General features: G+C 45.3%; 1 protein-coding gene across 8 annotated transcripts in view; it reads left to right on the top strand.

Moving 5' to 3' along the window:
* HM13 (histocompatibility minor 13) overlaps positions 1-23,596 on the top strand; it is a 50,809-nt gene that overhangs the window by 19,063 nt on the left and 8,150 nt on the right. For 6 of the 8 annotated variants that reach the window (XR_009549039.1, XR_009549040.1, XM_060188183.1 and 3 more), the window contains 7 exons: positions 7,318-7,406; positions 9,560-9,645; positions 9,744-9,869; positions 10,749-10,806; positions 14,053-14,136; positions 18,093-18,129; positions 22,037-22,139. Coding sequence is in view for 6 of the 8 variants with exons in the window: in XM_060188183.1 (XP_060044166.1) it covers positions 7,318-7,406; positions 9,560-9,645; positions 9,744-9,869; positions 10,749-10,806; positions 14,053-14,136; positions 18,093-18,129; positions 22,037-22,139 (583 nt within the window). In the remaining 2 variants the exon portion in view is untranslated. Of the gene's footprint in view, positions 1-7,317; positions 7,407-9,559; positions 9,646-9,743; positions 9,870-10,748; positions 10,807-13,468; positions 13,853-14,052; positions 14,137-14,844; positions 14,977-18,092; positions 18,130-22,036; positions 22,140-23,596 lie in introns of those variants that run through there. The other 2 variants (XM_060188209.1, XM_060188215.1) reach the window with 2 other exon arrangements.

The raw sequence follows: 23,596 nt of genomic DNA on the forward strand, positions 1-23,596 counted from the left end.
GAGGGAAGGCACATTCTTACCATGTTATTTAGAGAATTGATTCTAAGAATTGTTTACTTTTTAAATATTTATTTATTTTGTCCTTGTTTTATTGTTGTAGTTATTGTTGTCATCGTTGTTGAATAGGACAGAGAAATGGAGAGAGGAGGGGAAGACAGAGGGGAAGAGAAAGACAGACACTTGCAGACCTGCTTCACCACCTGTGAAGCGACTCCCCTGCAGGTGGGGAGATGGGAGCTCGAACTGGGATCCTTAAGCTAGTCCTTGAGCTTTGCACCACCTGTGCTTAGCCTGTTGCGCTACTGCCCAACTCCCGAATTATTTACTTTTTTGTCAAATCGAATTTTTTAATACTTTCTCAAAAAAAAGTCTATAGCATTGTTGGATTTTTTTTTTTTTAATTTTTATTTTGTCTCCAGGGTTATTGCTGGGGCTTAGTGCCTATACAATGAATCCACTTCTCCTAGTGGCCATTTTTTTCCATGTTGTTGTTGTTTGATAGAACAGAGAAATTGAGAGAGGAGGGAGAGAGATAGACACCTGCAAACCTGCTTCACCACTTTCAGAGTGACCCACCCTGCAGCTGGGGAGCCAGGGCCTCAAACAGGGATACTTGTGCCAGTCCTTGCGCTTCGCACTACGTGCACTTAACCCGCTGCGCTACTGCCTGACCCATGGATTTTTTTTTAATGAGCTACTTAAGTCCATAAACTTCTTCAGATAGTCAGGATCCAAATAGCATTGTGTGAGGGTCCAAGGAGAAGAAAGTCAAGGCTCAGAAGAGTTGTAGGACAGGATTCACAGCTGGAAGAAGGGTGAGGGACTGAGCCCAGTTCTGTCATACTTCATGGCCAGTAAGTATTCTTTTTTTTTTTTAATATTTATTTATTCCCTTTTGTTGCCCTTGTTGTTTTATTGTTGTAATTATTATTATTGATTTCATTGTTGTTGGATAGGACAAAGAGAAATGGAGAGAGGAGGGGAAGATAGAGAGGGGGAGAGAAAGACACCTACAGAGCCGCTTCACCTCTTGTGAAGCGACTCTCCTGCAGGTGAGGAGCCAAGGGCTCGAACCCAGATCCTTCAGCCGGTGCTTGCACTTCACACCACATGCGCTTAACCTGCTGCGCTACCACCTGACTCCCAGCCAGTAAATATTCTTACCAACTTTGGCAAAAGTGGAGGGAAGAGGATGGACTTGCTACCCTCTGCTAGTAGCCTTGTGGTCTCCTAACAACTAGCATAGGAGAGGTCTTCTAGAGACCTGAGTTTGAAGTTGTATCAGCCCAGACTACAGTTCTCTTAAGGTGCCTTCTGTCTCCACTACCCTCTCCCTGAGCCCCTAAAGCTTCTCTGAGAAGCCACTGCTTGGGCCACTGTCTACCTTTACCTTGCACAGTCTCAAAGACTCGAGCACAAGCCTGATAACTTCCTGCCAAAGGAAACTCACCTTATTTTGACCACCTCTGAGCTCATACCCTACATACCCAGCTCACCTTTAGAGGAAAGGGCTAATATATTCTGGGAGGAGGAGGAGGAGTTCATGTCAGTTTTATTTATCCTTTCCTTTCATTGCCAGGGGATAAGGGCATCAGGATGTGGTTTACCAGAAAGAAATAGTGACCTTTATATTTGACATGAACCAGAAGAGATCAGATAGAACCTCTGCCTGCTACAAGTGTCTGCATTCAAAGGTGTTCAGCAGACATTTACCACTGCATCCAATTCTGTAGGGTGACTATAATCAGACAGGAGCCCTGCCCTCAAGTTCACCCTGATGCCAGCCATGTTGCTGGAGTCTTGTCCTGTATTATCTTGCAGTCCCTTTTTCTTTAGCATGGCAAAGACTTGAAATTGCAGCTGCAGTTAAGCTTATAGGGTGCCAAATATTCATTTAATCTCCCTAATAAATGATTTTTAAGTGTTCCAGGTAACAATAGCACAAAGCAGTTAAATGTTAGATGATGACTTTCTTTTCTTTTTCTTTTTCTTTTTTTTTTTTTTTGCCTCCAGGGTTATCACTGGGGCTTGGTGCCTGCACTATAAATCCTCTGCTCCTGGGGGTCTTTTTTTTTTTTTTTTTTTTTTTTTTTGGATAGGACAGAGATAAATTGAGAGAGATGGGGAAGATAAGGAGAAAAAAAAGATAGACACCCACAGACCTTCTTCACCACTTGTGAAGCAACCTCCCTACAGGTGGGGAGCCAGGGGCTCAAACCAGGATCTTTGCATGGGTCCTTGGCGCTTTATACCTGGTGCATCATTGCCCAGAACCCTGAAATGGCTTTTCCGAGGTGACACAGCTATAACTCGTAGAGCTAGGATTTGAACCAAGGAAGTCTGACTCCAGAGTTTATGCTCATAAATAACTCTACTGCTTGAAAAGCATCAAGCCAGGCTTAGCTTCTCAGGCCTTCTCTGTCTCTGTACACAGTCTGGATTCAGCGTCCCCTATAAGTGATGCCTTTAGGTAGTGTCTAGCCCTTTCTGTTCCATTTTCTGCTTCCTAACTCCTCGGAGTCTTGCCATAGCAGCCTTCTCACAGTTACATCCTTGTGCTTGCTACTCCTCTATTTGCAGAGCCCTCTCATTTGTGGGAAGGACTGACTGACAAGAGGAGAAACTGAGACCCAGAAATAGTTTGTTGGGGGAGAGGGGTTTCTCATTTTTTTTTGTTATTAATAATAGGTTACAAGATTATAAGGTTACAGTGCATAGCTCCACACCACACCCACCACCAAAGTTCTGTATCCCACCCTCCCATCTCCCAAAGAGAACCACCAGAGTTCTTGCAAATAGTCTTAGAAACAGATTGCTAACTTCTGTTTTATTGTTGTTGTTTGTTTGCAAGTTCATGTGTATCAGTTTTCTAGATTCCACATATGAGTGAAACCACCCAGTAGTTTTCTTTCATCACTTATTTCACTAAACATAATCACCTCCAGTTCCATACATTTTGTTCCAAAGGACACAATATCATCTTTTTTATTACAGAATAATAATCTTTTTTAAATTTTTTCATACTTATTTATTCATTTTCCTTTTTTGTTGCCCTTGTTGCTTTATTATTGTAGTTATTATTATTGTTATTGACTTTTTTAAATTTTTTTTAAAAATAAGACATATGTATTTTAAAGGGGCCAGATGGTGGCGCACCTGGTTGAGTGACATGTTACAGTGTGAAAGGACCCGGGTTCAAGCCCCTGACCCCCACCTGCAGGGGAAAAGCTTTGCAAGTGGTGAAGCAGGGCTACAGGTGTCTCTCTGTCTCCTCCTTCCCTCTCAATTTCTGGCTGTTTCTATCGAATAAATAAAGATAATTTTTTAAAAATTTAAAAAATAAGACAGATGTTGTTGTTGGATGGGACAGAGAGAAATGGAGAGAGGGGGAGAGAAAGATAAGACACCTGCAGACCCGCTTCACCGCTTGTGAAGCGACTCCCCTGCAGGTGGGGAGCCGGGGTCTTGAACCAGGATCCATATGCTGGTCCTTGTGCTTTGCGCCACCTGCGCTTAACCGCTTCACTACCTCCCGACTCCCACAGAGTAGTATTCTCTGGAATATATATCCCATAACTTTTTTATCCAGTTATCTGTTGATGGGCATTTAGAAAGCTTCCATCCCTTGGCCATTGTGAATAATGCAGCTATGAACACAGAGGTGCATAGGTCCCTTCAAATTAGTGTGTCATTATCCTTTGGATAAATGCCTAAGAGTAGTATTGCTGGATCCTAAGGTAATCTCATTTTTCTTTGTCTAAGGGCTCTCCATACAGTCTTCCAAAGGGACTACCCCAGTTTGCATTCCCACTAGCAGTGAAGCAGAGTTCCCTTTTTCTCCACAACTTTGCTAACACTTGTCATTCCCTGATTTGTTGATGGAAGCCATTCTTTCAGGTGTGAGATGGTATCTCAGTGTAGTTTTAATTTGCATTTCTCTAATGATAAGTGAAGTAGAGCATTTCTTCATGTGTATCATGTGTATCACTGTGAGCCATGTGTATCACTTCTTTAGAAAACTATTTAGTTCTCCCAGGAATAGTTTTTTAACCTACATGTTTTTTTTTTCCTTCAAGTCCCACAGTCTTAGAAAAGGAGTTCTTGAGTGGGGGTAGATAGCATAATGGTTATGCAAAGAGACTCTCTCAGGTCTGAGGCTCCAAAGTCCCAGGTTCTATCCCCTGCACCACCATAGACCAGAGCTGAGTAGTGCTCTCGTTTAAAAAAAAAAAATCTCCTTCCTAATCTTTTTTATTATTATTATTTATTTATTTATTGGATAGTCAGAAATCAAGAGGGCGTGGTCCGGGAGGTAGCACAGTGATAAATCTTTGAACTTTCACGCATAAGGTCCTGAGTTTGATCCCCAGCAGCACATGTGCCAGAGTGTTATCTAAGTCTTTCTCTCTCCTATCTTTCTCATTAATAAATAAATAAAGTCTTTAAAAATATATATTAAGAGAAAAAGAAACATCAACAGAGAAGGAAGGGGGTGGGAGAGAGTGAGAGAGACAGATACCTGCAGCCCTGCTTCACCTCTCGCAAAGCTTCCCCCCTGCAGGTGGGAACTGGGAGCTCGAACTGAGATCCTTAAGCATTGTAACATGTGCGCTTAACCAGGTGTGCCACCACCCAGGCCCTCTCCTTCCTAATCTTTACCAGTGTTCCCTGCGTGCTTCTTGGCCTGCCTCCATTTACCTATTAGATTTGCCTACCTCATCTGTTACTGTCATGCCTTGTTTGTTTTTTAAGATTTATGTTGGAGAGGGGTAGCATTACTCTGGCATATGTGATGCCAGGGCTCAAGCTCAGGATTTCATGCTTGAGCATCCAAATGCCCTATCCACCTTGCAGACTGCATCACTGTCATTCTGATCTGGTGTTGCCAAATACTTTCAAGATAAAGCCAGTGGTGATGGAACCTCAGTTTTCATGTCCCTATTGTGGGTTCACTATTGGGCGAGGCTTCCCATCTGACTTTATCATAGATTTGCACCAGAAGGGGCTCTTTATTCCAGAGTACAACTGAGGGAATTGAGCCACTGAAGTGGCTGAGCCAGGGCAACAAAGTTGGCTGGGCCACCTAAAGTTATAGTCGTTCCACAGCACTAGTCCACCCAGGACCAGACTGGGTAATACAGGAAAGTCCACCTTGTGGCTGGAGAGGTGACTCAGCAAGTAGAGCACAGGACTTATTGTGTCAGGCCCTGTGCTCTACCCTTGGCACGGCGATGTGTCAGAGCGGTACTCTCATGTCTCACTAAATAAAGGTTTTGTTAACCCCCCCTTTTTAAAAATTTTTTAAATTATTTATTTTCCCTTTTGTTGCCCTTATTTTTTCTTGTTGTAGTTATTATTGTTGATGATGTCGTCATTGTTGGATAGGACAGAGAGAAATGGAGAGAGGAGGGGAAGACAGAGAAGGGGAGAGAAAGATAAGACACCTGCAGACTTGCTTCACCGCCTGTGAAGCAACTCCCCTGCAGGGGGGGGAGCCGGGGCTCGAACCGGGATCCTTAGGCTGGTCCTTTTGTTGCCCTTGTTGTTTCATTGTTGTAGTTATTAGTGTTGTTGTTGGATAGGACAGAGAGATATGGAGAGAAGAGGGGAGACAGAGAGGAGAGAAAGATAGACACCTGCAGACCTGCTTCACTGCTTGTGAAGCGACTCCCCTGCAGGTGGGGAGCTGGGGGCTTGAACTGGGATCCTTTCACCAGTCCTTGCGCGTCGCACCACATGCACTTAACCCACTGCGCTACCGCCCAGTCCCCCTAACCCCCCCCTTTTTTTGTTTCTCTTTATTTATTTATTGCATAGAGACAGCCAGAAATTGAAGGAATGGGGAGGGAGAGAGACCGCAGCCCTGCTTCACCACTTGCAAAGCTTTCCCCCTACAAGTGGGAACTGGGGTCTCAAACCCGGGTCCTTGAACACTATAACGTGTGTACTCAACCAGGGGTGCCACCACCCAGCCCCCCTTTTTTTCTTTGCCTCCAGGGTTATTACTGGGGCTCAATGCCTGAATGGAGTGGGGGAGTTAAAGAGGGAGAGAGATAGACACCACAGACCTGCTTCACCACTTGTGAAGCAACCCCCGCAAGTGGGGAGCCAGGGACTCAAACCAGGATCCTTACACATGTCCTTGCGCTTCATACTATGTGTACTTAACCCATTGTGCCACCGCCCAGCCCCCTTATTAGCCCTATAAAGAGAAAAACACTTTAAAAAGAAATAATTCAGCTGGTAGAACATAGGATTTCCATACCTGAGGCTCCTGGTGCCCCATGTATCAGGATGGTGCTATGGCTTCCCTTTTTCATGTGAAACACACTCTCTCTGTCTCTCTAATAATATACATATATATATATATATATATATATATATATATATATATATATATATATATATATCATATGAAGTAAGTTTAAAAGTTTTTTTAAAATAAGATAGAGACCCTTTTTTAACACCAGCATCAGTATTTACTATTTTCCTTTTTCTTTCTTTCTGATGAAGGGTTAGAGAGAAAGAAAAAGAGAAAAAGAGAGATACATGCAGCACTTTTCCATTTGTGAAGTTTCTTTCCTACAGGTGAGGACCAAGGACTTGAACCCAGGTCCTCGGTCTGGTAACGTGTGCTATATCACCATCTTTTTTTTTTTTTTTAAGTCCATTTCCCACCTGATCAGGAAGTAGAGTATGCTGCTAAATTAAGGAATGTTTCCAGAGATGAGGCCAAGCCCATCCTGAGCAACAGCAGCCTCATGGGAAGAGAGTGAACATACGGTTGTTCTCACCCTAGAGACCGTGACTCCTAACTAATTGAGTATAGGCGAGCTTGGGAAAATCTCAGCCAGACCAAGTTTTGGAATGAGCTAGGGATAAGGGTAATCATCCGGTCATCTGACTTAATGGGTCCAAAAAGGAATACAGGAACGATGCATTCTTGACTGAGAATTCTCATTCCAAGTATTGTGTGGGCCAGACTTTGGAATCCATTGCTCCCCTAAAAACTATAATACATGAAAATAATGCCTCTGCTTTGTGCCTCTTGGGTGACAATCAAGAGGCAATAAGCAGCACAAATTCCAGATCTGCGTTTGAGTCTCTGTTCATGTTTTAATTCCCTATATGTCCCTGAGAAGTAGCATACCCTCTGAGGGTACACAGTAAAATAGAAATGAGAGCCATCTATTGGGAAGGCTGCAAGGCTATCAAGAGGTAGCAGCTGTCAGTGTGTAGCTGGATGGAGTGGGCTGGGGCTGTGATTGGTTCCCCCTGGGACCTCTGTTTGCTGATCTGCTTTATTTTTCCTTCCAGCCCCTTCATGAATAAGTTCTTCCCTGTCAACTTTCCAAATCGACAATATCAGCTGCTCTTCACACAGGGCTCTGGGGAGAATAAGGAAGGTCAGTACTGCCACTCCCCCTGCCCTGGGTGTCTTCTGCCTCCACCCCCCATTGCCTCTCCCTTAGAACAAGGGGTGGAAGTGGTGGACTCTAGAATCACATTGCTAGGTTCACCTACCATCTCTGCCATTGACCTAGACATGGGACTCTGGGCAAACACTCTTGTGTCTCAGCCTTGAGGGATTTTGTTGGAAGTGGGAAGTAGGGGTTCATTTGTTAAATGAAAGTGGAGATCTCATACCTCATTCATAGGCATGTTTAGGGCTGTAAGCAATTGCTAAGTAAAAGCATTCAGCACAGCACCTAGCTCAGAGTGAGCATTCAGGAACAGCAGACTATCATAGCTATTTATATTTATACCTGTTATAAGTGTGATCACTCTCTCACCTAGGGCTTGAAGGGGGCATTCCACAACTACTTTTTAATGAAAATGATGGAGATCAGGGAAAAACTGGGCTTTGGAGCTTAATGAGGGGATAAATACAATATTGTAATTGGACTACTAATGTCTCAACCAAATGGAAGACATAGTCATTTAGATTAACAAGGGAATATGTTCAGAAAATGCATCATTAGGCAATTTCATCATGCAAACATCATAGAATATAAGTACACAAACTTAATGGTATGACCTACTGCACCCCTAGGGTATATAGTATAGCCTGTTGGGACCACCATCCTCTGTGCAGGCCCTCACTGACCAGAAACATTACCATTACATGACTATATTTCTCATGTGTGTAAAAGTTTGAGTTTATGAATTTTACTTTCTCTTATTTGTGCTTAGCACATTCTGCCTTGTCCCTGGAAAGCAACTTTTTTTTTTTTTGATAGGACAGAGAGAAATTGAGAGGGGGGGAAGGAGACAGACACCACTCATAAAGTTTCCCCCTGCAGATGGGGAGCAGGGGCTCAAACCCCAGTCCTTGTGCATGGTAATGTGTGTGCTTAACCAGGTACACCACCTCTTTGCCCCAAGAACACCAATTTAACATGATTACTAAGCTTTAACAATAGAGCCTTCAGGGTCCTTAGTCCCGTCCACCTTGTGGTCTGCCACGTGCAGCTAGCCCTCAGGTGTGGGGTGATACATTATTCCACAATCAACACAGAGAGGCAGTTACAGCACAGCGGAAGCTCATTTAGTTGCAGAGGAAACTAGAAAATATGGCCACCAACTGCCATGTCGTCAGTTAAAAATCACCAGAGTGCCATTACCACAGAGGAAAGAACAGAAACTGGTGCTACTCCCTGGAAGCTGAAGGAAACTACTGCCCTTATTGGGCCTGCATAAACTCCAGCTCTCTGGGCTTCCTCATTAGGAGGTCACCAAGAATGGGTCTGATGTCAGCAAGGCTGCCACAGGCCTCTTCGTAAGAGTAGCCCAGGGACAGGCCTAGTTTTCCTCTGGGCCTCTACTCATCTTCTTCCTTCTCCCCCTTGTCATCTGCTAGTTACGTAGTTCTGCCAGCAGCCTTCTGGATTCTTTTGGAAGTAGAGTTTCTTGAGCAAACTAGAATTCTAGTAAAGACAAGTTTAGGGACTAGATTGTACCCAGTAGAGTGCACAGCTGCCTAAGTTTAAGCCCCCAGTCTCCACCTGCAGGAGAGAAGCTTTGTGAGCAGTAAATCAATGCTAAATGTATCTCTTTATCCCTCTTTCGATCTCTCACCCTGTATCAAAAACAGAAAAGAGAAAAAAATGACCACCAGGATTGGTGGAGCCATGCAACTTTGGTGGCAAAAAAAAAGACCTGAGCTCATGGCAGCTGGTAGAAATTAGTCACCTGCTATGTGTCAGGCACTGTGCTGAGCACTTTGTGAGGCCATCTCACATGCAGCCCTATGAGGGCCGTGCTCTGCGACCCTTATTACAGATGAAGAAACTCCCCTATAGATCACCCACTGACAGGTACAGAACCTGTGTCTCCACAGACCACCTCCCACTGGCCCCATATCGCTGGGGCTTCCCATGCTCTCTGGGCCTCCATCCCCTCCTCTAGGAAACCAGAGGACTGGAGGTGGCTCCTGTGAGCACCCTGGACGTGGGGCCTCTGACAGTGCCCACAGCAATGCCCTCCTCCGTCCAGGGGCTGACAGGTGGGAGGGGCAGCCCCGCCCCGGGGAGTGGACTTACCCGGCCTCTCTGCCCAGAGATCATCAATTATGAGTTTGACACCAAGGACCTGGTGTGCCTGGGCCTGAGCAGCATCGTTGGTGTCTGGTACCTGCTGAGGAAGGTAAGGAGCTGGGGTGAGAGGTGGAGGGAGAAGGAGGTCTGATGGGGATGGCACAGAGGACTACATAGTAAGCTCATCTTACTGCCACCTTTCACCAGCACTGGATTGCCAACAACCTGTTTGGCCTGGCCTTTTCCCTTAATGGAGTGGAACTCCTGCACCTCAACAACGTCAGCACCGGCTGCATCCTTCTGGGCGGACTCTTCATCTACGATGTGTTTTGGGTGAGTCAGACTGATGCGAAGTCTGCCTGGCTGCCAACCCCCTTGCCTTCCTGCTCCCTACTCTTAGACCCAAGCAGCAGCCACGTGGTGAAAGCACCTGCCCTAGTATAGAAGTCCAGACCCTGGGCAGAGGGTAGATAGCATAATGGTTATGCAAACAGAGTCTCATGCCTGAGGCTCTAGAGTCCCATGTTTGATCCCCCACACCACCATAAGCCAGAGCTGAACAGTGCTCTGGTTAAAAAAGCAAGTTCAGACCCCAGAGCAACACCAGGCCCTCACTAGGTCCAGTTGCTCTCATCTATGATGTGGGTGAGGGAACATATTTCTCCACTTGCTGAAAGCCTATTTTTCGCCATCCAGTCATCCTCATGTCTTTCTCACAGAGACCCTGGCAGAGTACTACTTAACTTCACATCTACCCAGCCAGCAAGTTGAGACTCAGAAAAACTCTTAAGATGCTAGCCTGTTAATATGTTTTGTCTATGCATCCCCATGGGCTGGGGGGCCTGCTGTCACACACACTCACCCTGAGAGGCATTACCTAAGATTGAAGGTCTGCCTGACAGCAGAGTCCTTTGCTTGGCTTCAGGCAGCCTCTCCCTGTATCTCATGTAAGGTGACATGAACTTGAACAAACATGGGACACCTGACTGGAGTCTTTCCAGACTCTTACCTCTTTGTTGCCTGAATCACACATGTTGTCCATATGGTCAGTATTGATGACCACCTAATCTCAACTTCACTTCTGCCCTGGAGCCCCTCCCTCCTCCCTATCTCACTCTAGATCTCAGGCAACAGTACACCAAGAAACCTGAGGGTAGCAGATTTTCCTACCCATCACTCACCTCCCTCTAGACTCCTCTCTTCTCCTTCTAGGTGTTTGGCACCAATGTGATGGTGACAGTAGCCAAGTCCTTTGAGGCACCAATCAAATGTAAGTAATGACCCATATTGTGAGGAGCCACTCGCTGCCCCCTTCCCTGTGGCCTATCTCATCATGTCCTCTTGTTTTGGTTATAGCTCTCCCTAGTCTCTTTCCACACTCCTCTTCCACCAAGTTCTCCTCTGTCTCCCTCTTGGTGTTCTCATTGGTTCAAGTGACTGTGTTCAAGGCAGCCACTTTCTAGTTGGTCATAGGGCTGTGCCCAAGAATTTGCTATAAGAGACCAAGCACTGAGAGGGAATATCTGACCCAGGGTGGGGCAGGGGAAAGCTCATGCTGGCCTGAAGCGCCCCTCACCAGACCCCTTCAGTGGCTACCTACAAGGTGCTATCTGTCCCACCTTTCTCACTTCCCTGGCTCTGATCTTCAGTGTATACATTGTTTATAAATATGAGAAAACTCAGATGCAAGCTTTTTAAGTTGTGGAAGTCATGGGAATGCTATTATTTCAAACTGTAGCAAATTTAGTGGTAGAGCACCTCAGGGTTGAGTTAATAACCCTCAGTGGAATAACCAAGAGCCAGGGTTACTTTAGTTGTCCTGCTGCCCCCATCTTAGTACGTCTACCTTCCCTTGAGCTCATTTCTTGGTTCCAGGATGGTTGCCCCAGTTTTCAGTATTGACAGCTTACAGCCATGTCAAGAGGGAGGGGCAGGCAGGCCTTCATGTCTTTCATCAGAGAAGGATAGTTTTCCCCCAAGAGCCCCTGAATACATGCACACACACACACACCTCCCCTCATATTTCACTGGCCAGAATTAGTTAACAGCTTAAATCAAAACCAGTTGTTAGCAAGGAAGATAGAGCAAATATGATTGGCTTAGAAATTAATCAGAAATCATCTCCTGGAGTCATGAGCGCTAAAGAAGAGAAACTCAATAAACATGACCACGAGGAAGAAGAAAACGGCCCTCTCCTGAAAGGACCAACAGTGAGGGAACACTATGAGGAACACTGGCTCACAGCAGTGGGCATTTGAGTTGAACCTGGCCTTAGAAAATGAATTGTTGGGAGTTGGGCGGTAGCGCAGCGGGTTAAGCTGTGGTGGTGTGAAGTGCAAGGACCAGGGTAAGGATCCCAGTTTGAGCCCCCGGCTCCCCACCTGCAGGGTGGTTGCTTCACAGGCGGTGAAGCAGGTCTAGGTATCTATCTTTCTCTCCCCCTCTCTGTCTTCCCCTCCTCTCTCCACTTCTCTCTGTCCTATCCAACAACAGTAACATCAATAACAACAACAATAAAAACAACAAGGGCAACAAAAGGGAATGAATAAATAAATAAATATTAATAAAGTCCTAAGGAAAAAAAGAAAGAAAGAAAATGAAATGCTAGCTGTGTTTCTCAGTCTCCTCCACCGCTCCAGACAGGTCTTCTCCATGAGCTAGAGAATAAGATTGTGGCTCGTGGTCACAGTAACAACAGAAAGGTAACTGGTTTCTTCACACTTACACTTAAATAAACCTGTGGGTCCCAGCCTATATACTAGGCACACACACCTGCTGGGGAGATGGAAGATCATTAATAGGCCTGGATTTCTGCTCTCCCCAGTTCCTGGGGCAAAATATTTGAATTAGCAGCCCCCACAGAACTAGGGAGTATAAAATGAAGGCAATCCCCTAGAGTGAGAGAGTAGACAGTGGGCATGCCGGAACAGTTATTCTCACATGCTCTGAGTGATTAACTCAGCCCGGGTCATGAAGGATGAATACATCTTTACCAAGCAAGCAGAGCAGTGTGAGTTTTTTGACTTTTTTTTTTGGTTTTGTTTTTGACTGAGAGAGGGATCATATGCAATGCTGGGATCCTCATGCCTACCAGGAATATGCTTCAGCAAATGCCTGGAGGCAGGAAAATTCATGAAGGACCCTGGGAGCAAAAACTAAGGAAGGGGATATGTATAAATTTAGGGAACAGCAGGAAAGAGGCCAGATTTGGGGAAGCCAAGAAATTTGGAAACTGTCTGGCAGGCAGTGTCTGGAACACACAGACAGGGGATGTCACTTCTGGTTCCTGGCACTTGTAATCTTTTTCTGGGTTGTAGAGAAAGCCCATTGCCTTCTGCTAGTAGAGATCAGGTAGTGTAATAGAATAGTTCAGTGCACATGTACCAGAGCTTGGACTTCAATCCCAGAGACTACTTCTCTAGGTCTTGTTTTCACAAACACTACTCAGAATTTGAATGCTACCAGGATGGAGAAGATCAAATGAGGAGTTCTGTAAATGTATTGTGCATTTAAGGTAGGAAGAAGTGAGCAGGGAAGGGATCTGTCTGTTTACTAGGGAAGCACAAACTTACCTATGCCATCTGCCAAGCCTGGGTCACATGACTAGCTAATGATAAAGAAGGTCAGGAATTCAGTCACTGTATAATCCTGAGTGTCTTAATCTTATATCACAATTATCACCTGGAACATCTACCCCACCCCAAATCAGAATTAGTTACTTAAGAAGGTTTGGGGTGGTAGCTAACAATCCATGCAAATCACTAATCCTCCCTACAATGGATAGTGTGGGAGTCATTGTACCCATTTAACAGGTAAGAAAATTAAAGCACAAAGCAGCTGAGTTGCCTGTGCAAAGCCCACAACAGAGTCGGGATTCAGACATATTTAGTCTGACCCTGAAGCCCTCATATAACTGTTCTTTTGTTCACAAGCTCCTGTGGATGGAATTCTACCATCACTGAACACTGAGAAGGGAGCAGTTTCTCAATCTGCGTTTATCCAAATAAGCCAGCCAGCAAGAGTTCCGAGTGAGGGACTTTAAGTAAGGAATTTGTTGGTGTGCGGCCTTTTCCCCTTTGGCAGATCCAGATATGGCCTGGACTCCCGCTACTTCAGAACAAAGACCACCCTTTGCCCATACCCCTGTGGTAGTGAGATGGAAAGCCTATTAGATGTCAGCACTGAAAGGATTCCTTTATGTACTGGCATTTAGGGTCATTCCCATGTAACTACAATAGTATTGCTAGAAAAAGGCATTGAATTGTATGGCATTTTAGCTCTAGCTCTATAAAAGCATTAATCTGTGGTCTAGATGACCCTAAAGCCTTCTCCCATTCTTTAACCAGCTATGGTTCCAGATGCAGACTTTGTCCTTAAGCCTGTCAGCAGTCTCTTGCCTTCCCATTCCCACACCTAGAAAGGTATATGTGTGAGATTTATACAAATGAGGTTGGGGGATAGGCCTCAAAGTGAGGTGAACTCTGATCAACCCCTCACATCCCTTCTTCCCCTGCAGTGGTGTTCCCCCAGGATCTACTGGAGAAGGGTCTCGAAGCAGACAATTTTGCTATGCTGGGACTTGGTGACATCGTTATTCCAGGTGACTGGGCTTGGCTGGTGGGGAGCCAATGCAAGGACTAGTGGGGCTATCCCCTGGGTCACTGAGGATGACAACAGGTTACTTTACCCACTGGGGAAGGGAAAAAGAAAGGGTAAGGCTGGGTGACTCCATACTGCCAGGGTTGGTAAAGGAGTACCAGGCTGACCCTGAGCTGGACACTGGACGGGCAGCAGTAAACAGGAGTCCTCACAGAGCTACTGGTTTATTCAACAGAGGTTACTAGGCTACAGAACAAATACATGACGGCCTAAAGTACACTCTGAAAAAGCATATTCTATGATAGTATTTATGGAATTTGACTTTCACTTATCTGCATATGTATAAGTATTCCACATGTGCTAGAGCCACCAGAGTCCTCTTCCCAGTGCTGGGAGGGGGCCCAGTAGAGTATGCCTGTGTATAGATATGGCAACAACGTAATTGTGGAATCCTGTGTCTACTGGCTTGGTAGAGGAACATGTGGCACTCATCTGCCCAAACTGGCCCATTATCTCCATGTCGGAGTCAGGGTGGGAATGGGCCTAGGTGCTCACCTTCAGAACCAGTTGTAGACACATCTCTGGAGACTGGCATCATCTCACCTTAGGGAACCAGCCGCCTAAATTATCAGTCACAAGGCTTAAAGGTAAAGCTGAGCTACCACTCTTGACGGCAGCTGAAGCAACTAAGACAATGCGATGTTTGCAGATCTGGGCCTGGCAATAGAGATGCAGTGACCACCCGAAGGCCATACCTGTTACTCTAGTCCCAGAGGCTAGAGTCGGTTAGAAGCACTCAGTGCTTCGTTTTTAAAAAAAAAAAAAAAAAAAAAGAAAGAAAGAAGAAAAAAGAAAAGAAAAGGAGAAAGAAATAAGGGGCCTGGTGGTGATGCACCTGGTTGAGCATACATGTTACAATGTGCAAGGATCCAGGCTCAAGCCCCCGGTTCCCACCTGCAGGAGGAAAGCTTTGTGTCCGCAGGTGTCTCTGTCTCCCTCTCTATCTCTCCCTTCCTCTCAATTTCTGGCTGTCTCTATCCAATGAATAAAGATAATAATTTAAAAAGACTTAAAATGTGGAACAAATTAAAAATCAACTTATTTTCCAGTGTAGAATAGTTTTAATAACCTGAAATGGCACAAGCCTTTCTACTATGAAACATTCATTTGTGCTGCATGTAGAAGTGGAGCAGGAACTTTCTCTCACTGAGGTGCAGAATTGAGGGAACTCACATACCTCATACACAGATAGGCAATAGGCCACCACTCAAGCCAGATTTCTCTGACTTGGGGAAAAAAAAAATTCAGTATCAGAACTGCTGTCATAATAGTAATAGCAATAGTAAGGAAATTATCACAATAGCTGTCATTGGTAAATATTGTATACCAGATACCTTGCTAGGAGCTTTTTATATGTTGACTTGACTATTCCTAGCAGCCTGATCCAGTGGAAGACATCTCCATTTAATAGATGAGGAAACTGAGGTTGCAGGAGACAGGTTTACCTAAGGTCTTAGAAAGATTTGGGGGGAGGAGGGCTAGGGAAGGGGCATGGACATGAACCTAGGTGTTTCCTTGTGCTGTAAGGCAGGAAGACTTGCCTAGGAAGAGGCAGCTCCATTAGAAGAAAGAAATTGAGTCCTATAAACCTCTGGCTTTCTGCAGTCTTGATCTGTCATAGATGGCCATAGTGGCTTCCCTAATGTAGTGTTCCATCTATAGTTTTAGGGCTCAGGATCTAAAGTTATTTAGCAAGAATAAATGTTAATTGTGCCCTCATAATGGTGCTCTCTAGAGAAGGGCAATTGTTTTGAGAACCAAGCATGTTATTAGAATTGAAAGCACTTAGCAGAGCTCTGATCCCTGGGTTATTAGCAGTTGGAGAATTTAGCCGCCAGGGGGCACTGAGTTCCTAGATTGTTTCCAGAAAGATGGCATTTGTTCTCTCCACCTACCAACTCTCCACTCACACAGACTTCACTAAATTTAATCAGATATTCCCACATGAAACATTCTAACTAGCATAGAATGTTTCAGTCCTTGAAAACCTGCTTTCAACTATGTGCCCTGTCTGAATCCAAAGTCCAGAGAGTTGGCTGCAGGGAAACATGGGTGTATGCATCATACAGGAACTAGACTGGCTGGCAGTGTCTCAGGCACTCTTGGGCTTCTGGGCTATCTGGACTGAGTTTTGAAGTGTGAATAGGAGAGCAACAGATAAACATTTCCCACCAAATGATTAGTGTCTTCTAGCTTTCTTCATTCTGAGTAACCACCACAGGAATATTTCAGAATCTGTTCAGTTTGTTCTTAGAATTCTAAAAAAAAAAAGAAGAAGAAGAAGAAGAATTCTTCAGTGGGGGTCCAGAGAAATAACTCACAGGGCTGGGTATATGCCACACCACACACACAACTCATGCTCAAGCCCAGGACCACAGGGATATGTCATCATGGCACCAGGGGTATCTCTGTCATCCTCTAAAAGAAAAGTCAGCCCTGACTGGTGAAATCATTTGTGCATGAGGCCCATCTATATATGCAAAAAGAATTCTTCACTGTTCCCATACTCTCCAGGTAAAGACCCACCTTATCCCTGTGTCCCCTGGAGACCTGCATGTCTGGTCCATCTCCACACTTCCTGTTCCAGGCTGTCACCTCCCATACCCCAGGTCCCCCTTTGCTTAGGGGCTCTGCATAGTGTCCTCTCCCTGGCAAGTGTTACTTCCACAAAGAAGTCCTGAACCACCAGCCCCAGTCTCATCTCTCAAGATACCTTCCCATGTCATAGGAAATGCCCTTTCACAGTTATAATCTTTTTTTTTATTATTTTTATTTATTGGATAGAGACAGCCAGAAAGCAACAGGGAAGAGGGAGAGAGACAGAGACAGAGAGACACCTGCAGCACTGCTTCACCACTCGCAAAGCTTTCCCCCTGCAGGTGGGGTCACAGTTATAATCTTACGTTGATTTTTATTACTATTTGGCTAGCTTGCCTACCCCCTACCACTTTAACTCAGCTGGGTGAGAGCAGTAATTTTGCTTGCTCCTGTAGTACTAGGTAGGTAGCTTAACTCAATAAACATTTGGTCAGATGGACCCAGTGTGACGTTTTCAGGTGCCTGGGTCACTGTAGTCCCAGGCCAAAAGTGATTCTGAGACCTCATTGTTGTGGGTGACTGAGTGTAGAGAATATAACTTTGGGGGCTGGGCAGCAGGTTAAGCGCAGGTGGCGCTAAGTGCAAGGACCGGCATAAGGATCCTGATTCGAGCCCCCGGTTCCCCACCTGATGGGGGGGTTGCTTCACAAGCGGTGAAGCAGGTCTGTCTGTCTCTCCGCCTCTGTCTTCCTCTCTCTCTATTTCTCTCCTATGCAACAACAACAGCAATAATAATGATAAACAACAAGGGCAACAAAAGGGGAAAAAATGGCAAAAAAAAAAAAAAAAGAGAGAGAGAGAAAGAGAAATTAACTTTGGGGTCTGGGTGGTGGCTTATCCAGTAGAACATACACATTACCATGTATGAGCACCCAGGTTCAAGTCCCCAACCTCTACCTGCAGTCGGGTAAGCTTCAGGAACAGTTTTGCTGGTGTCTCTTCTTCCCTGTGTCTTTCTCCTCTCTTCTCTCTTCTCTCTTCCCTCTTCTCTCTTCCCTCTTCCCTCTTCCCTCTTCCCTCTTCCCTCTTCCCTCTTCCCTCTTCTCTCTCCCCTCTCCTCTCTCCTATCCCCTCTCCCCTCTCCCCTCTCTCCTCTTCTCTCCTCTCTTCTCTCCTCTTCTCTTCTCTTCTCTTCTCTTCTCTCTCTCGCTCTCTCTTTTTCTCATGGCAGTTAGCAATACTGGCTCACCCTTGACCCCTGATGATTATTTCAGGAACGGAGATACTGAGTTGGGGATCCAGTTGCCTGGATCCCAACTCCTTCCTTGCCACCCTCTAACCCAAGCTTTCTCCCTGCAGGAATTTTCATTGCCTTACTGCTGCGTTTTGATATCAGGTAAGCTACTAATGAACTCTAACCCATAGGTTGCACACATATTAGGGGCTTTCCCCAGGCAGGGGCTCTTGGAGGTCTTCAAGAGCCCAGAGGACGTAGCATGAAGGACCAGATCCTCCATCTCCCCAGTAACCAAAACAATTCTGATTATTTATTTATTTATTTTTACCAGAGCACTGCTCAGCTTTGGCTTATGGCGGTATAGGGAATTGAACCTGGGACTTTGGAGCCTCAGGCATGAGGGTCTATTTGCATAACCATTATGCTATCTACCCCTGCCCACGATTCTGATTTTTTTTTTTTATCTGTGTTTTAGATTTTGAAATTCTGAGTTTAGATTTTGAAATTTTTGCCAAGGCTGGCAAAAATAAATAAAATTCACAGGCCTAGAAATATAAACCCAGGGAGTCAGGCAGTAGCGCAGCAGGTTAAGCACATGTGGCGCAAAGCGCAAGGACCGGCGGAAGGATCCCAGTTCATGCCCCCCCCCTCCCCACCTGTAGGGGAGTCGCTTCACAGGTGGTGAAGCAGGTCTGCAGGTGTCTCTCTTTCTCTCCCCCTCTCTGTCTTCCCTTCCTCTCTCCATTTCTCTCTGTCCTATCCAACAACAATGACATCAGTAACAACAACAATAATAACCACAACAATAAAAACAAGGGCAACAAAAAAGGAAAATAAATTAATTAATTAAATATTTTTTTAAAAAATATCCGGCAAAATGAAAAAAAGAAATATAAACCCAGAAGATCTGGTGATAGCTATAGTGATTTCTCTGTGGGTATCCTTGACAGGTAAACCTTCCTGAACTAAAGTTTCCTCTTCTTAAATTAGTGACTTACAAAACCTCCGATCTCAGATCCTTAGGCAAATCTCAGGAGCTTGTGTGTACACTGACCTCTGAGCTCGTGGGGAAATCCACCTACAGACAAGGTCAGAGTTATCACCATTCTCTATCAGCCCAAGGTCTGGTCATCGTGTCCCAGCTGCTCCTGCTCATCCCCACCTTCTCTTTTTTCAACCCTATATAGAAAGTGAGCACAAGGGAGAGGGGAGGGGTTCAACTCTAGTCATTGCTTAATAGTGGCATCATATTTTGTTTAGGCACCTGGACTCACTCATCCCAGCAGAGGACTGTGTATCCCCCCCCCATCACATGTCATTTGTGATATTCTCTATGTTTTGCCTTCCTTATTTTTGTGTGGTGCTGAGAATCAGTCACAGGGCCTCACACTTGGTAAGGCGTGCACTCTACTACTGAATCACTTTCCTGGCACTGAGTTACAAGGGGACTTAAGAGCTTCTTTTATCTTCTTTGTGCCCCGTGGTAGCAGTAGTCTTGACAGTGGTAATAAAATCTACTATGTGCATGTGCAACTGAACTCTTCCCCACTCTGACGTCAGTTACCAGATTATTGTTACCCTGGACATTATGAGCATACAGGCCTTTGAAAGCACCTGGCCCATTTGTAAGTAGAAGCAGAGCTGTCCCAGCCAGTTCTACTCCTGGCAGCTCAGAAGTAATATAGGAAAGCCCATGTCACCCCCGCCCATCTACCCCCCCAAGAAATCACTCAACTGGGAGAGCATCAGATTTACATACCATAGGTTGCTACTTCTGTTCGTGGCACCGCATGTACCAGAGTGGTGTTGTGGCTTGTCTCTGTGTTATATGGATCTCTATAAATAATTTTTTTTAAGTTGGAGGGGGTGCTGCAAACCTTTTTCTGGAGATGGAGAGTCAACTGCCAGCACCCTCAGAGACAGAAGCATGCTTCTGACCTGAATTTCCGAGAGAAGTCCTTCAGGGCTGATTCCAGAATCTAAGCAGCATTCTGAGAAGCTTCACAACAGTGCAACCTTGCAGCTGCAGGGTCAGAAGCAGTAGAGAAGGGGGGGTTGTACAAAGGTTGCTGGGCACTGTCCCAAATGCTGGGGACATACACAGACAAGTTGTGGAGTTAGTGATGTAAAGGGAGGTCATATAACAGCAAAGTCAGATCACATGTGATTCAGCTATTCTTAAATTGATCTTGGATGAACCACCTCTGGGAAGCTACCAGTATTTTATCCATGTGATTGGCATCCATATTTAGTAGTCATAATGGATTATTGAACTTTTATATCTCTGCACTGAAAATACGTAGCTTAGCCCCAGGAGGCAAAGAACAGGACATGCACGGTGAAGCCCTTGGCTCAGTCCGTAGAATCACATGTGCCAAGGTGGAGTTCTGATCTGTCTGTGGCCCATTAGGTGCCACAGTGAATAAAGTCTTGGAATCACAAGCTTGAGGTCCTGAATTCAATCCCAGGCTCCACATATGCCAGAGGAAAGAAGTGTAGTGTCGGGTAGGTGGCTCAGTGGTAAAATGAAGGACGTGCATGTATGAGGCCCCAAGTTCAATCCCAGACACTGCATATATGGGACCAGGATTCTGGTCTTGGACAGTCTCTCATAAGTCTTTTTTTTTTTTTTTTTTAAGTAACAACTTTACAGCTCCTATATCGTTGCTTCTCAATACATGATTCACCTGGGTGTTTTTGCCACCGGATTATCTCTGGGGCTGAGTACTTACACAACAAATCCACCACTCCTGGTGGCCATTTTTCTTTTTCTTTTTTTTAGAACAGCTAGGAATTGGAAGGGGGAAGGGAGATAGATATCTGCAGACCTGCTTCACTGCTCCTGAAGCATTCCCCCTGCAGGTAGAAGGCAAGACCTCAAACTAGGATCCTCTTGCATTGTAATGTGTGTGCTTAACCAGGTGTGCTACCACCCACCCCCTCACCTGAACTTTTTTAAATGCATGTTCCTAGGTCCTGCCCTTGACCTACTAAATCAGACTCCCTGAGAATTGAGCCTTTTCTTTCTTTTTTTTTTCTCAAGTTTCTCAGGTGGTTTTATGTTGGCTAGTCTTATAACCACTATTCTAGTTTTTTGTTGTTTTATAATAAATTTTCATGAGGTTTTTTTTTTTTCTTGCCTCCAGGGTTTTCACTGGGGCTCCATGCCAGCACTACGAATCCACTGCTCCTGGAGGCTATTTTTCCTTTTTGTTGTTGTTGTTGTTGTTGTTGTTGCCCTTATTGTGGTTGTTATTGCTATTGTTGTAATAGCTGTTGTTGTTGTTGTTGTTGGATAGGACAGAGAAATCGAGAGAGAAGGGGAAGACAGAGAGGAGAGAAAGACATCTGCAGACCTGCTTCACCACCTGTGAATCGACCACCCTACAGATGGGAAACCGGGGTCCTTACGCTGGTCCTTGTGCTTTGCGCCATGTGTGCTCAACCCACTGTGCTACTGCCCAGCCCCCTTAATTTCTGTTGTTGTAATCGACACCAGGGCTTCTCTGGTTTGGAATGACTCTGACTTTTTTTTATATTTATTTATTTGTTCCATTTTGTTGCCCTTGTTGTTTTATTGTTGTAGTTATTAATGCCGTTGTTGGATAGGACAGAAATGGAGAGAGGAGGGGAAGACAGAGAAGGAGAGAGAAAGACACCTGCAGACCTGCTTCACCGCCTGTGAAGTGGCTCCAATGCAGGTGGGGAGCCGGGGGGCTCGAACTGGGATCCTTCCACCAGTCCTTACGCTTTGCACCACCTGTGCTTACCCGGCTGTGCTACTGTCCGACTCCCGACTCTGGCTTTTTCACATAGAGACAGAGGGAAAGAGAAAAAGCCCTCACTGGCTTCTTCCAGAATGATGGAGGTCAGGCAGGGACCTAGTTCATGCATAAAGCTAAAGAGGAAATAGCACTTGTCAGAGACACAGAGCTGGAGGCACCCCACCTCCAGCCTCCTGACTCAGACAACCTCCTGGTTCTTCCTTGTTCTCCATAACAGTAATGTTGCTGTTCCAGTGCCTACATCTAAACCTTCTCTTTTTCCCCCACACTTTTCCCTGAAGCTTGAAGAAGAACACCCACACCTACTTCTACACCAGTTTTGCAGCCTACATCTTTGGCCTGGGCCTTACTATCTTCATCATGCACATCTTCAAGCATGCCCAGGTAAGCAAGACAATGCTCCCGTTATCAGATGCTTTAACTGCAAGTAACGGGCATTTGCACAGGACTTACTTGTCACGTATCCAATCTAGAGGTAAGTGCTACCCAACGATATCAGTGCAAGCAAGTCTGTGATCCTCTTGCCCTTTCCTCATTGTTGCAAGATGGCCACCACAGTTCCAGGTAGTATGTGCACATTAGTGGCAAGAAGAAGGAAGGAAAGAGATACTAGTATGTTTGTAGCCTTTATCAAGAAGGCAAAGCCTTTCCTGGAACCCTCTCAGCAGACCTTTACCCACATCTCATCGACCAGATCAATGTCACATGGCCTCTACTGCAAAGAGTCTAGGAAGAGAGTATGTGATTTCTCAGCCTTGGTGGTAGGGGCAGAAAGAAAGATAAGATAGGAATGAGGCATCTGGGTCTTTTAACCGAGTGCCCACTCCAAATGAGTGAAATCCCCTTCCTCCCACATTTCCAAGCAAACTAGGGTGCCTCCTCGTCCCACCATCATGAGTACTGAGCTGCCACAGATAAAAGCAGTGTGAAGTGGGGCTGAGTGCTGTCAGTGTGGCCTGGAGAGGGGAAGGCTGGGAGGGGGAAGTGAACAGACAGGGTTATTCTCTACTGGAAATAATAGGAGCACTTCCCAAGTATGAGGCTCTGCTCAATGCATCATGAGTGTCATTGTAAACAGATGAGGAAACAAGTTCAACTGCCACAGAGCAAAAATGTATGGAACCAGGATGCAAACCTCTGTCACATGAAAACTAAGCCCCAACTTTGAACTTCTGCCTGTGGAAAAGACAGTGTAGAATGGAGGCTAAGGGAAGCCTGGTGTGAATCCATCTGCTCACTGCGGGTCCCTGGCACAGTTACTGAAGTTAGGCTTGATGTCCCTCATGAAGTAACAAAAACAAATAGTAGGGATGAATAGTAGTAGTCACCTGGGAGTTATTTGAGAATGAAATGAGCTAATTTAAGTGGAGTCCTGAGAACCAAGTCTGCCCAAGTAGGATCAGCTGACATCATTGTTGCTGTCGCCCCCACCCCACCTCCACTTCATCCCTCTCCCCACCCCCAGGGGAAGTCACCTTTTTAAACCCTTTTGTTCATTAACTCTTGATCCTCATAATATTTACTATGAAATAGATACTGCTGTACTTGACAAAATGTTCAAAATCTCCTAGCCCATATGTGGAAAACCCAAGAGCCAGAGAACTACCCTCATTCATTTCTATTCCAAATGGCCACAGGGACTACCCAAGCTGAGAGTAACTTGGCAAGGAGACCACAGAGAGTGACTGGCCCTGAATTATGGGACCAGTTATGAGGTTCTTGGCCCTTTGTTGATTCTAACCCGAGAGCCATCCCCTAGCAGCCACCAGATGGCAGGCTTGCCTTCAGTCTGGGCTAGACTCAAAAGATACCTTTTTTTTTCTTTTTTTTTTTTTTTTTTT

Source organism: Erinaceus europaeus, chromosome 1, assembly GCF_950295315.1.
Source record: "Erinaceus europaeus chromosome 1, mEriEur2.1, whole genome shotgun sequence".
In the NCBI taxonomy this organism is placed as follows: domain Eukaryota; kingdom Metazoa; phylum Chordata; class Mammalia; order Eulipotyphla; family Erinaceidae; genus Erinaceus; species Erinaceus europaeus.